A 14,595-nucleotide genomic window follows, 5' to 3' on the forward strand; every position below is an offset into this window, starting at 1 on the left:
GCAAAAATCGAATCGAAACAAAATAAAAAAAAGTTTGGCGGGAAATTAGGAATCGTCTAATTTATTTAACTTGAAAAACCAAAAGCAAAAAATGGCGCGCACAATAATTTATCATACAAATGACCGCACGCTATGAAAAGCTTTCTTTACTAACCCTAATTTAATTTCCCCTCTTTCTTTTTGCTCCAACATTTCTCAAATATCTCCATTTTTGCCCTGAATCTGCTATTGTATTTCATTTCTTAACATTTTATCTTGATTTTTTTGTTAATTTTAATTTTTTTTTTGGTTTCTCGGATAATTTGAAATGGAAAGTGAATGTCCAACAGAGACGAAGAAAGGCAAATCAAAAACTCCAAAAAAAGCAAAAGAAAGCATTCTTAAGCAAAGTGCGTACCTATTTATACAATTTGTGCTTGTATATATGTATTTACGTTTGTGGATTGGTGGATTATACTGAGATTAATTTGCTTTCTTAACTTTTTAATTTTGTTTGGTTTATGCAGAGTCTCCTGCTGAGTTCTTCGCAGAGAACAAGAACATTGCTGGTTTTGATAATGTAAATTACGTTTTTCTTCCTTGTTTCTTTAAAATTTGTTTTGTTTTTACATGAAATTGAAATTAGGAGAAAATTGCGTTTGAAAATTTTGAAAAAAAAAATTTAAGGACTCATTTTAGTAGCTGTGCAATTATTATACTATAAATTTAAGTACAGATCACGGAAGTTTATTTATTTATTTATTTTTTAAAGTTATTTGTTTTTAAGATTTTATATATTGTATGATTTACTTCTGCTTGGATTTCAGCCTGGGAAATGTCTATACACAACTGTTAGAGAACTAGTTGAAAATGCGTTAGATTCAGCAGAAGCAATATCTGAGCTTCCAGTGATAGAAATAACAATGTAAGCTTTAGAGAAATTGCTTTTAGCTATCATTTTTGCAATTGGTGGATGTATATATTTATTTATTTTCTCCTTAAATCCGCGTTGCTGTTGCAGAGAAGAGATTGTCAAAAGTAAATTCAATTCCATGATTGGGCTTGTTGATAGAGAACGTGTTGACGAAGAATTATATGATGATTATGAGACAGCTAAGGCCCGTGAGGTATCTGCGCCTTCTAACGTGCATTCTCTTTTGTTTTCAGTTTCCTGATTGAACTATGTAGTTACTTATGTTTTGGAGTTCTATATGTGTTAAGTTCACTTGATATGTTAAAGTGGTTAGATTTGCAATCTTTTTCCATTTGAAAATTATAGCATGGTGTTTTCTCCAACTCCTTGTTATGCAATCAATTTGTTGTGAGGCATTCAAGAAGTCTTCTCTTAGCTGTTTGTCTGTCATCTCTCAGTCTCCTGCTCCAATTTGTTTTCACTCTTTCAGAAAAGGTTAGCCAAAGAAGCTCGAGCTCAAGAAATACAAGCAAAGAATGCTGCTCTTGGGAAGAAAGTCAAAGAACATGCGGTTTCCAAGAGTTCCAAGGGTCGAGGCGAAGCTTCTTTTTACAGGGTGACATGCAGGGTCTAATTACTACCCATCTCAACCTTCCTTACTGCATTGGAATTTTGTGTTTTAACTTTGATAAAATTGTTCTACTTGTAAATGACTTTTTAAAACTTTTCCTTTGGTCTAAATCTCTTGACTGGAGTTTTTGAAATGCAGGACAATGGAAGAGGCATGCCACATGATGACATCCCAAACATGTTTGGACGAGGTTCAAATTACTTATGGCATTAAGTTCTTGATTGGTTTTGATACAACTGCAGGTTGACGTTTTTCTTATTGTAGACGATTTATTCCACTTCCATTTTAACCCTGCCTGAATGCTCGTTTATGCAGTTCTGTCTGGCACAAAGTATGGATTGAAACAGACGCGAGGGAAGTTTGGTCTTGGTGCAAAAATGGTAATACGTCTGACATGTGTGCCTTGCTTTGATTGCTTAATTTTTTTATGCTGGGTATACTATAGGTTGCATGTTCAGTTGTGATTTATCTTGCATCTTTGTGAAAATATTCTCCTCCATGGAACCATTCAATGTCTGGAACAGGCAGTGGAGTGCCCATAGGACATCATACCTCAAAGCAATTCAATTTTAGTTTCCCTGCTTATGATCGAACAAAACTGTTAAAGAGAATAATTATGTAATTTGGCTCCTATTTCTGAATATCGTGGTTTGGAACATATTGAATTTACTGAAGTTGTATTCATGCAGGCATTAATTTGGTCCAAAATGAGTACAGGCCTGCCGATTGAGATCTCATCATCAATGAGGGGTCAAAATTATCTCTCATTCTGTAGGTTGGATATAGACATTCATAGGTATGATCTGAATGCAAGGTGTATTTTTAGTTTTCTCATAAACCACAACAATTTCTTTGGTCAATATAAACCACAAATATTCATTTGATTTATCTCTGCATTTTTCACTCTGGGATATTTTTGTTCATGAAGGTGTCTGGACTCTGAATTCTCTTCTTTGTATCTATTCTGAGGGTTATGGTATATTTGAAAAGCCCACAATGATGATTTGATGATAAAGAGTTATATTCCTGAGTTTGGTGCATAGTTATACCATAATGGTGTTTTTAATTTCAGGAACATTCCTCACATTCACTTGCATGAAAAACGTGACAACAAGGATAAATGGCATGGAGCAGAAATTCAAGTGGTCATTGAGGGAAATTGGACAACGTACCGCGTATGCAGCTGACGCTCCTTATTATTTTATTTGAGTTTTATAGATGTTTATACATTTTAGAATTCCTTGATGATTGAAAGTAGCTGCAGGTGCTCCTTTGTTTCATTAGCTAAAAGATCATTTTGTTTGTATTTGCAGTCCAAGATATTGCATTATATGAGACAGATGGCTGTTATCACCCCATATGCTCAATTTCTATTTAAGTTTGTATCGGACGCCCCTGAGTATGCTCTCTCTCTATCTCAATCGGTCTTCACACACAATTTTGCTCAACTGTGTTTGAACTTTTTTGTGTTTTACTTTCCTCATGCAGTAAAAATGTCACTATAAAGTTTGCACGGAGGACAGATGTAATGCCTCCAGTCCCAGTTGAGACAAAGCACCATCCTTCTTCTGTTGACATACTACTAATCAAACGTCTTATTGCTGAAACTTCAAAGCAAAACCTAATGCAGTTTCTTCAGCATGAATTTGTAAATATTGGAAAACCCCTTGCTGAGCGATTAATTGGTAAGAAGTTTCTGGATATCTAAATTTGGGGTTGGTTTTTGTTATTCTCTTTTCATTCCTCTGGGAGTTTTTTCTTTTACCCTTTTTCACATTCGAGCAAGAATTCAGTGTTATTTCTTATCTTGTTCAGGTTAATTGCATTTTTACCCATTTTTTATATTTACAGAGGTGTAAAGACGATCCTCGAAAGCATCTTATGAAAGAAATGTAAAATAATGCAGGGGTTCTATCACTTTGAGTTTCATATATATCTGAAATGTAAAAAGTTTTAGTGGAGTGGAGAGACATTTATGATTTATGTCAATTCACTGAGGGTTGGAATTTTTCTGAAGGGGCAGTAGTATAGATGTTCCTGGCTTAGTTGATATCGGTTAGTCTTTAGAATCTTGACCTTATCTGTATTGTGGTTGCTGTGCTCACTTTGTAGGAGAAATGGGTCCAGAATTTAGTCCAAAAACAGCTGTTAAATCTCTCACCGATCAGCAAATTGTTCGAATTCACCAGTTATTTCGTCAAGCTAAATTCGATGACCCCAGTGGTGATGTAAGCTGCATTTTTTTGATATTTCAATTTCCTGTCTTCTAAGCTAAAATGCAACTGCCTTGTTAACTTTGATGCTCCTTTCAGTGTCTAAGCCCTGCTGGTGAATACAATCTTCGGTTAGGAATTATAAAGGAGCTACATCCTGACATGGTTGCAACTTATTCTGGCAGGTTTGCCCTGGTGGGCTGGTTTCTACCGGGATTGTTTATAAACCTTGCTAAGAATGTTGGATACGTATTTTTGGGCTAAATGATTGATTCTTTTTACAATTTTACACAGTGCTCAAGTGTTTGAGGGACACCCATTCATTGTGGAAGCTGGTGTTAGTGTGGGTGGAAAAGATGTTAAACAGGTAAATGCAGGCATTCCTGAAACTTAAGTTTATTTACTTCTATATCATTTTGAATTAGCAAGATAAAAGACAAAAAAATCCCGAGTGAATGAATAAAGCAAAGTATATTTTCGTTTCCCATTGTTCCGGCAATCTGTTATTTTTATCCTCTCTCAAAAACAATGTCAATGGGAGTGGCAGGGTTTTGTACAAGTAAAATTTTGTTAGTGCTCTATAGTTATTGTACAAGAAAATTAAACTAACGAGTACTCCATAAATCCCAGGGTTTGAATATTTTCCGATTTGCAAATCGAATTCCGCTTCTTTTTGAGCAAGGTGGTGATGTTGTCACGAGGACTGCGCTAAAGAGAATCAGGTAAGATACACCACATACGATTCTTTTACTTTGTATGACAGTATTGTCAAAACTGTTATTGCAATCAAGGCTTCTAACTCGACTTTCATCATCAGTTGGAATAATTACAAGATCAACCAAACACAAGATAAAATCGGTGTCTTTGTGAGTATTGTAAGCACGAAAATTCCATTTAAAGGGACTGGAAAGGAGTACATCGGGGATGATATCAGCGAAATAGCTAGTGCTGTCAAAGTGAGGAAGCCTTCTTTTCTAATTTCTGCATCAAAATTTCCGTTACGAATATAACGAATAAACTAACAACCTTATATTTTTCAGTCTGCAATTCAGCAATGCTGCATCCAACTGAAGTCGAAAATAGTAAAGAAAATGCAGGCGCGAGAACAGCAAGAGAGAAAACGAAATTTGAGCAAGTAAATTCAAGTCCCTTGCCCTATCCGAATGGCATTTCTTCTTCATTTAGCTTAAACCGATAAAAAATGTAACAATCTACTGGCACAGGTATATCCCCGATGCCACAAATGCCGTTTACGATGTTTTGAAAGAAATGGCAAAGTCACATGCATCGAAAAAGAAGCGTTACGAGGAAGGAGATGCAGATATTCTTCGAAAAGTATCCGATCATTTGATTACCAAAGAAACACTATATGAAAAGCTCACTCAACATGTTGAAAAGGTGAGTTCTATGTTGTTTGCTTGCAATATCTCCATATGTTCATTCTGTAAAATAGTCGATATTTTACTGTCTCGACATTTGCAGGTGGATTACGAGATGGCATTAGAATACGCAACGCAAACCGGAGTACGAGAAGAACCGAGAGAAGATATATATTTAGAGTCTCTAGATGATAAAGGTAACTTTTTTGATTTCCATAGTCCCATATTTGTCTTTAGACTCTTTCTATAGTGAGTTCGCTATACACTTAATAACACCATTTCTAATTTGCAACCTAGATACCTCATTTTTTTACTCCATTTTTACTGTATTTGTATCCCTACAAATAAAATTAGATACTTGTGTTGAGTGTGAATTTACATTATTAGCCTTGATATCATAAAAAAGTGATATTTTCTATTATTATTTTTTTAAGTATTTATGACCATATTTATTTTACTATCCATGAAGACTAATCTTTTCGGGTATCCCTACAAATAAACTAGATACTTGTGTTGAGTGTGAATTTACATTATCAGCCTTGATGTCACAAAAAAGTGATATTTTCTATTATTATTTTTTTAAGTATTTATGACCATATTTATTTTACGGTCCATGAAGACTAATAGACCAATCTTTTTGGGATGTGGTTGGTTTTTCCAACAATGTTGTCTTCAAGGTTTAAACTCGTGTTTTGTTCTTGAAAGTGTAATGTGTTTTACTATTGCATCCAACACTTCATGGTTTTAGATATTTTTGCTATATAAGTTTAACTTGAAATTAACTAAAAAAGTATTTAGTGAAAGAAAGCTGAAAATAGGAAATTAATAATTTAATTTTTGTTCTCTCTTTTACTATCTAATTTTTTATTCCTCGTTTAGGAAATGGAGTGGTATATCATTTTTTTTAAATTAAAAAATCTATAAATTTTTAATTTAAAGTTTAAAATCGTAAAAAAAACTTTCTTGAATATGCATGTATATTATTATTTTTATTAAAAATAATAAATATAATAGTATTTACTCCCCGCTACGATGGGTTTTTAAAAAATAAGATTTATTTAGAAAATAAGTAAATTTAAATTTTATTAATTAATAATTTTTTTTAAATATGATCAATTATAATATTTAGGGGTTTGTTATGAATCTGTATAGCTTTTTGAGTGAATTATTTAAAATTTTTAAAAATTCCAAACTAAATTAGATATTAAATTAACATAATTAATTTATCCATCACTAATTTAAAAAATTCTACAAACTGGTTTAAGATAATGTGAAGTATTTTTAAATTTTTTATTATTTTACTATAAAGGATAATAATCTTATTAAATTAAGAAAATTCATCCTATGTGGCATTTTTTATATGGCACATGAAGGTGAAGAAAATAGCATGTGTCTTATAAAATATAATAAAAAATATAAACAAATGAAAAACTTATTACTTTTTCAACAATATTTGTGGAGTAAAGAAACGTCCTCACAATACTAAGTTAATATGTGGATAAAAAAAACCAATTCATTTAAATATATTATTTTTTAAAAATTATTTAAAAATATTATTTTATATAATTATTTTGCGAGCAATACTGAAATAAGTGAGTGTTCAAAAATCTTTTAACGTGAGAAATGATTGTACAGACCTTTCTTACCTCATCAACTGTAACCGGATAAAAATTAAAATAATTACAAACCCACCAAGCATTGCTGACTAAGAGAGCAGTAGATTGCATTCATGTTGATTGAGAATCTCCACTTTTGACTCAAAAATCATGAATGTGGTGCTAGCATTAATTAAAGCAGTTATTTTCTTGAAAGTAGCAGCAAATCTACAACACCATGCCTGCACACTGAACTTTTCTTGATACATCAAACCTTGACCCATATCTCACCGGAGTTGTGGTTCAGACACCCTCGTTCTTAAAAGACGACATTACCGGAATAATCAAGTTTTTCAGTCGACTATTGATTAGATTAGCGTCTCTGTTCTTTACTTGACTTGGATCTTGTTGAAGATCTGAAATTTCTTTTGCTTTCTTCTTCTTCTTCTTCATCATCATCATCATCATCTCTTCTATCAATTATTGTTGAAAGGCTTTACTGAAACTAATACTGTAAATATCAAAATGAAAACCAATGTCAAACAATTTCTTTTTGGTACATAAATTTTGAGTTAATGTTAAAATCCAGATTTCGGTTTTCTTCATTCTTGGGTTTTCCTCTTTCAGTAGTGCGGATTTTGGGTTCAAAAGTTTGAGATAAATTTTTTTTCTCCACTTTTAGTTGGTGTTGCAACACCTTTGAGGAAAAAAAAATCTGATATGGAGAAGATAAGTGGTGCAGTCCGAAAATTTTCAGAGCCGCTAGAATTAAATATATTTTATAATTTTTAAAAAATTAAATTATACTTTTATTATTTTTAAGATATCAAAATACAAATTTATTATTATTAATTTAAAATTTTATAAATATAAAATTTTTTATTTTAAGAAAACCGGGCTCCTGTCAGCCCCTGGTTCCACTACCGAAAAAGATGAATTCTCAATAGGAAATCTTTGGAAACATTAATAAAATGTTAAAAACATTAGTAAATGGTTAAATATTTTTTTAAGTGAAACTCCGTAAAACAATTGTTGTTGTTGGAGAAAGAAATTCGAGATGAGTTTGAATGGAGAAAATAAAAACGAGAAGAGAAAAAAATTACCATATGTATTTTAATCTTTAATCGTACATTCAATTTTGTTCCAAAACTTTAAAAATTGAGATAAATTTTTTTCACATTTATTTTACAATTGTATAATATTTTTTCTTGAATTGATGTATTTCATTAATAAAATAACAAGTAAATTTATTATATATTTTAAATATTTGTTTTGATTTTAGTAAAAGAAAAGTAACTAATAACTAAAAAAAATTGGCTTATGTTTATAAATAATAAAAGTGTTATGGAGACCATTTTATTTTTTTTATTTAAAAGATAAGTAAATTAATTTTTATATATTAGATTAAAAAGTAAACGAGTTCTTTTGTTAAAAATTCTTTTAATTTCTATTGATAAACAATTACTCTTTATACATTAGCATAAAGTATACGTAACACATCATGTGTAATTGTTTAATTATTCCATTAATCACATCAACTTTTAACAGTAAAAATAGATAAAAATTTTAGTAAAAATGATTAAATTTCTCTTCGATCTAACATATAAAGATTAATTTACCTATTTTTTGAATAAAAAATAAAAGTCCCCCTCAAATTTTTTCTATTTACAAACCAATCCCCTTCTCCAATAATAGAATTGTCTATGGACCAAGCCAAGTAAAAATTTTAGACTTATTTTCTAGGCTCGGGCCTAACCCGAAAAATGAACCTAAAATTTTACCCAAGCTCGGCCAGAATAAAAATGCTAAAACCTTAGCCTGGGCTGCCCATATTAAAAAAAAATTATACTATTTTTATATAAAAATAAAATTTTAAAAATATAGTACATAAAATACACTAAAAAAGTTCAAATAAATGTTTTCGAACAAATAGAAAAAAATTAAAAAATAACTGTAATTTAACGAGTAAATATATCTAAAATAATAACAAAATTAATAATAAAATAAGAATTATATAATATCTAAACAATAATAATAAAATAGTAGTAATATAACATTAACACGATACGAAAACAATGAAAAAGAAATAAAAAAGCAATAGTTTCTTTTCTTTTTTTCAAATTTGGGCCAAGTCGAGCTCAGATCTTACTCGAAGCTCAACCCATTTAAAAAATAAATCTTAATTTTTTATTTAAATCTATTATTTAAACTTATATTTTTATTTAAACTTTCTCACTTTCCAAATATTCCGACTCGACTTATGGACAAATTTATTCGATAACTATATAACCGATTGCTTGTAAAAGAAAATGTGTAACGTATATTTAGATTAATATCGGAGAGGACCATACATTGTAACTCGTTGATATCGCGAGAAAATCAATAAATTTTTTTATTTATTAAGAAAAAGGGGGTTTTATCGTCACCCAAGAGAAAATGAAATTAGGCAAACACCAAACATGGAGTCAGAAGGACAACCCCACATTCCAACAAACAAACAAAACACCTCTTCCCCACGCATGTGCTCCTAACCAACCCCACCATTCCCACGTGTCATTTTCGCTTTTTTTAATTTTTATACTTAATATAAATTATTAAGTTTAATTCATGTTTTTAAATTTAAGTTGTTTTTAATATCTAATTTTCTTAAATTTTGCAATTTTAACCCGAATCAAATAATAGATAAATTCATTACGTTATGCTATTTTTTAAATTACAATTTTAATTTATTATTTTTGCACGTTATTTACAAAAAATTCAGTTCGTAAATTTTTAATGATTATTGATTTGTGTTAAAAATAAAATTTTAAAAAGTAAAAATATTAATAATATATAAATCGAAGAAATAACTAATAATGGGTTGGAAGAAGTGAAATATTTTTTTCTTGACATTTGAACCAAATTCGATTTTTAGAGTTCTCTTTATTAGAATGATTTTTCCTTAATATCACTTCGATCCATACAAAATTAATTTTAAACGGTAATTATACCAAAAAAATAAAAAAACAATATAAGAAACACTTAATTTATAAATTTACACAAGTTTAGGGTTAATAACATAATTTAAGCAATTAATTTTAATTAAATAAGAATTGAAATTTTTAAATTTTAAATAATAAATGAATTAAGAAAAATCATTTTATAAACCCTCCTCACTGCATTATCTATAGTACATTTTCAATTATTTAATAATATTTTAGTAATTTTTTTCATGTCATTAATACATAATTTTAGTAAATTTTTTTACCTCGAATCTGATTTGGGTTTAAAGTTCAGGTTTAAGTTTGAGGTTTTGAATTTAGAGTTTGAGGTTTAGGGTAAAAAAATACCAAAAATATGTATTAATATCATAAAAAATTACTTAGACTAGTTTAGCAATACTTTTGAAAAGTGTTGTGGGAAAGTATTTTTGAGAAATACTTTTGAAATTTTTGATTAAAAATTTGAGTGTTTAACATTACTGTCAAAAAATATTTTTGAGAAATATGAATCTCAAACCTGATCTGAGTTCAAAGTTCGAGGTTTAAGGTTTTAGTTTTGAGAGAATGATTCAATAAATGTAAGAAAAAACAGATGAATTAAATTTAATCAACTTAAAAGTTATGACAACAAAATTTGATATTGATTTTACTTTTAATTTAAATTTTAAATTTCAACAACAACAAAAAAAAACAAATTATACAACTATCATTCATGTTAAAATAAAAAGTATAAATAAATAAATAAACATTGAAAAGTTCAAAAAAAAAAAAAGGTCGGTTTGGTTGGTACCCAGTGGTAGATTCAGTCTTTCTTCTTTAGCTGTTTTTAAAAAACAGATCTTTCAGTGTCACAACTCACATGTCCCCATTCCTAATCTTCACACTCCCTTTTACTTCAAAAATATTTATATTTTCTTTTCCATTCTTCATCAAAGTTTCGTTCTTTTTCTTACATTCCTACAAAGGTACAATTTTTATTTTCCTCATTTTTCTTACAAAAAAATAAATGGTAAGATTTTATTTGTGGGGTTGGTCTAAGCTTTTGAGTGTAATAATATCAATAATGCATGCTTAAATATTATACCTTTTTTTTCAATTTTCTTTGTTTAGGTTAGCTATTTTCTTGTTTTAGATCTGTTTTTTCTTACATTTATTGAATCATTGGCTCTTTTTTTTTTGCTGTTTTTAATGTTGTTTTTTTGGTAGCTGAGAAAAAAAAACTTACTTTTTGTTTAAGGAATCTTCAAGTTTTTGCCTTTTTTTTTTTAAAAATGACATTAAATGCTCTTTTTACTAATAATAATTAATGACAGCTCATTGAAAGTTAGACCATTGTTGATTGCTCTTTGATTTTTGCAGGTTCAAGTTCAAAGCTTTCTCACAAGTAATAATCTTTAAAACCCATTTTTTTTTAAAAAAAATTATTATTTTTAGCTAATATAGTTGTATTATTTGTAGCAGGAAATTGCTGAATCTGTCTTGCGTGTTGTTTAGTACTGTTTTTGATTATCAAGATGCAGAAGCCACCACAGTCTATAGATTTCGCTTTGAAGGAGACTTCACCGAAGATCGGTGCCGGAGCGGTGACGGGCGATAAGCTATCGAGCACGTATGATCTGGTGGAGCAAATGCAATACCTTTACGTTCGCGTGGTAAAGGCGAAAGATTTACCGGGGAAAGATGTAACTGGTGGATGTGATCCTTATGTCGAAGTTAAGCTAGGGAACTATAAAGGAGTTACTAAGCATTTCGAAAAGAAGAACAATCCCGAATGGAATCAAGTGTTTGCGTTCTCGAAAGAACGGATTCAAGCTTCGGTTTTAGAAGTATATGTGAAAGATAAAGATGTGGTGGCCGATGATTTAATCGGAAGGGCATTGTTCGATCTTAATGAGATTCCGAAAAGAATTCCACCAGATAGTCCGTTGGCACCGCAATGGTATCGGTTGGAGGACCGGAAGGGGGATAAAGCTAAAGGAGAGTTAATGCTTGCTGTTTGGATGGGGACACAAGCCGACGAAGCATTTCCTGAGGCTTGGCACTCGGATGCTGCATCAGTTGGTCCAGATGCTGTTGCGAGTATCCGGTCGAAAGTTTATCTTTCGCCTAAGCTTTGGTATGTGAGAGTGAATGTGATCGAAGCTCAAGATTTGGTACCTAATGACAAAAGCCGGTTCCCCGAGGTTTTCGTGAAAGCAATGCTCGGAAATCAAGCTTTGAGGACTCGGATATCTCAAAGTAAAACTATTAATCCGATGTGGAATGAGGACTTGATGTTTGTGGTTGCCGAGCCGTTTGAAGAGCCGTTGGTGCTAAGTGTTGAAGATAGGGTCGGGGGGAACAAAGACGAAACGTTGGGGAAATGTGTGATTCCTTTACATATCGTGCAGCGAAGGTTGGACCATAGACCGGTGAATAGTCGATGGCTTAATCTCGAGAAACATGTGATTGTCGATGGAGAGAAAAAAGAGATTAAATTTGCTAGTAGGATTCATTTGAGGATTTGTTTAGAAGGTGGATATCATGTTTTGGATGAATCAACTCATTATAGTAGTGATCTTAGGCCGACAGCTAAACAGTTATGGAGACCGAGTATCGGGATTTTGGAACTTGGTATTCTAAGTGCTCATGGACTTATGCCGATGAAAACAAAAGATGGACGAGGAACTACGGATGCTTATTGTGTAGCTAAGTATGGGCAGAAATGGATCCGGACGAGGACGATTGTCGATAACTTTATGCCAAGGTGGAACGAGCAATACACTTGGGAGGTTTTCGATACTTGTACTGTTATCACAGTGGGTGTTTTTGATAACGGACATGTACATGGCGGAGCCGGAGGGGCTAGAGACGCGAGAATCGGGAAGGTACGAATTCGGCTTTCTACGCTTGAAGCCGATAGGGTGTATACACACTCGTATCCTTTACTTGTGCTGCATCCATCAGGCGTGAAAAAAACGGGCGAAATCCAATTGGCGTTGAGATTCACTTGTTCGAGTTTGATTAACATGTTGCATATGTACTCGCATCCGTTATTACCAAAGATGCATTACATTCATCCATTATCGGTGATTCAACTCGATGTTTTAAGGCATCAAGCTATGCAGATTGTTTCGACGAGACTCAGTCGAGCCGAGCCACCATTGAGGAAAGAAGTTGTCGAGTACATGCTCGATGTCGATTCGCATATGTGGAGTATGAGGAGAAGCAAAGCGAATTTTTTCCGAATCATGGGTGTTTTAAGTGGATTAATTGCTGTCGGAAAATGGTTCGATCAAATCTGTAACTGGAGAAACCCTCTTACGACGATTTTAATCCATATCCTTTTTATCATCTTAGTCCTTTATCCCGAGCTGATACTTCCAACGATCTTTCTTTACCTTTTCTTAATTGGAATATGGAATTATCGGTGGAGACCACGACACCCTCCTCATATGGATACTCGGCTTTCACATGCTGATGCAGCTCATCCTGATGAACTAGACGAAGAGTTCGATACTTTTCCGACTTCTCGACCTTCCGATATTGTTCGGATGAGGTACGATCGTTTAAGAAGTATAGCTGGGAGAGTTCAAACTGTGATCGGTGACCTCGCAACTCAAGGGGAACGATTTCAGTCCTTGCTAAGCTGGAGAGACCCAAGAGCAACCACATTATTCGTGACGTTCTGTTTGATCGCTGCCTTGGTTCTTTACGTTACACCATTCCAAGTCGTTGCTCTTCTTGCAGGAATTTACGTTTTACGACACCCGAGGTTCCGTCACAAGCTTCCATCGACACCTCTTAACTTCTTTAGGAGGTTGCCTGCAAGATCAGACAGCATGTTATGAGCACCCGAAGCAGCCATTATATGTTTTCCGATGTTCGCGGCAATCGGAGCTCTGGAGTTGGTGGGAAAATCATGGTTTTTGTTATAAATTATGTAATGTGTGTAATTCTCGACTTGTTTAGTAAATTTCATGCTAACTGTAGCCCTTTATTTTTATGTTTTTCTTTTCTTCAGACAATCTGTTAGCACTATGTTGTCAATTTTCTATTTTCAGTTTTTACCATAATTCCATCTCTCTTTTTTATTTCACATGTGAACCCTAAACCGAGTAATGAGGAGTTTGATAACTTTTAAATAAAGTGCGTTGATTGGGCTCACTTCTCAATTTAATCAATTTTTCTATCTAGACATATAAATTGAGAAATCTTAATGAGTTTAATAAATTTGACTTATGGTCTTTCAAATATAGGTAAAAATATCATGTCAATCTTCATTTGAGGATTAATTTTTAACGGTAGAAACATATATAATCTTTAACAAAAAAATTAATTTGTTCATTTTGTAAATAAAGAAAATAAAATACAATCTAACTTTACATATAATGACTTCAATGATACTTTTACCTTCGTAAACACATATCTTCAAAACTAAAATTTGAGTCTTTTTTAAATAAAAATTTTGCACCAGTAAATGCAGATAAATAACTTTCGATAGAATTACCGAGAGTAAAAATTCATTTAATCTTAAAATCAATATCAGTACAGTATTGACAATGACTACCATTAGGGACATAGTAAAGGTGACTACTCCCAAATAAGATGGTGATAATACAAGTCAAGCTTTGACACAATATGATATCCATATTTCAAATTGGATTTGGGTTAATATGGCTTATAAATAAGAATCTCAAAGAATTCAACTCTATTAATTAGAATCCCTTCACCTAATCATTCCTTGATTAGGACCTGAAGAAAAATTAAAATAATAAGGTTAAAGTGTTCCGTAAGTCCTGTATTCTTCACAAATTTAAAATTGTGTCCCCTTTATTTTTAGATTTTGAAATTTAAGTCCAATTATTAACATTGTTAAAACTTTTTTTTTGTTAATAAAACTGAAAAGGAGAGGCTAAATTCTT

At 31.8% G+C, this 14,595-nt stretch overlaps 2 protein-coding genes across 9 annotated transcripts; both read left to right on the plus strand.

Annotated features, from left to right (window-relative positions):
- The first annotated feature begins 93 nt into the window (after positions 1 to 93).
- Positions 94 to 5,536, plus strand: LOC107945355 (DNA topoisomerase 6 subunit B). 2 transcript variants are annotated; one of them, XM_016879326.2, is made up of 19 exons: positions 94 to 389; positions 507 to 559; positions 807 to 904; positions 1,001 to 1,106; positions 1,383 to 1,520; positions 1,662 to 1,713; positions 1,839 to 1,903; positions 2,213 to 2,319; positions 2,596 to 2,698; positions 2,837 to 2,922; positions 3,012 to 3,208; positions 3,636 to 3,751; positions 3,836 to 3,921; positions 4,031 to 4,103; positions 4,367 to 4,458; positions 4,554 to 4,692; positions 4,777 to 4,871; positions 4,960 to 5,134; positions 5,219 to 5,536. In XM_016879326.2, exons 1-19 carry the CDS (start codon positions 308 to 310, stop codon positions 5,363 to 5,365), a joined length of 2,010 nt encoding a protein of 669 aa, XP_016734815.2. In that variant the 5' UTR covers positions 94 to 307; the 3' UTR covers positions 5,366 to 5,536. The 2 variants fall into 2 exon arrangements, with proteins under 2 accessions (XP_016734815.2, XP_016734823.2); XM_016879334.2 differs by having other exon boundaries at positions 157 to 389; positions 1,383 to 1,508.
- Positions 5,537 to 10,438: 4,902 nt separating this feature from the next.
- LOC121202944 (FT-interacting protein 3) lies at positions 10,439 to 13,769 on the plus strand. Of its 7 annotated transcripts, none has more exons than XM_041085850.1 (3): positions 10,439 to 10,656; positions 11,051 to 11,075; positions 11,153 to 13,769. In XM_041085850.1, exon 3 carries the CDS (start codon positions 11,206 to 11,208, stop codon positions 13,519 to 13,521), a length of 2,316 nt encoding a protein of 771 aa, XP_040941784.1. In that variant the 5' UTR covers positions 10,439 to 10,656; positions 11,051 to 11,075; positions 11,153 to 11,205; the 3' UTR covers positions 13,522 to 13,769. The 7 variants fall into 7 exon arrangements, with proteins under 7 accessions (XP_040941784.1, XP_040941782.1, XP_040941787.1 ...); XM_041085848.1 differs by having other exon boundaries at positions 10,447 to 10,656; positions 11,150 to 13,769; XM_041085853.1 differs by having other exon boundaries at positions 10,461 to 10,700; positions 11,150 to 13,769.
- Positions 13,770 to 14,595: the final 826 nt, after the last annotated feature.

Source organism: Gossypium hirsutum, chromosome A13 (assembly GCF_007990345.1).
Source record: "Gossypium hirsutum isolate 1008001.06 chromosome A13, Gossypium_hirsutum_v2.1, whole genome shotgun sequence".
Lineage (NCBI taxonomy): Eukaryota > Viridiplantae > Streptophyta > Magnoliopsida > Malvales > Malvaceae > Gossypium > Gossypium hirsutum.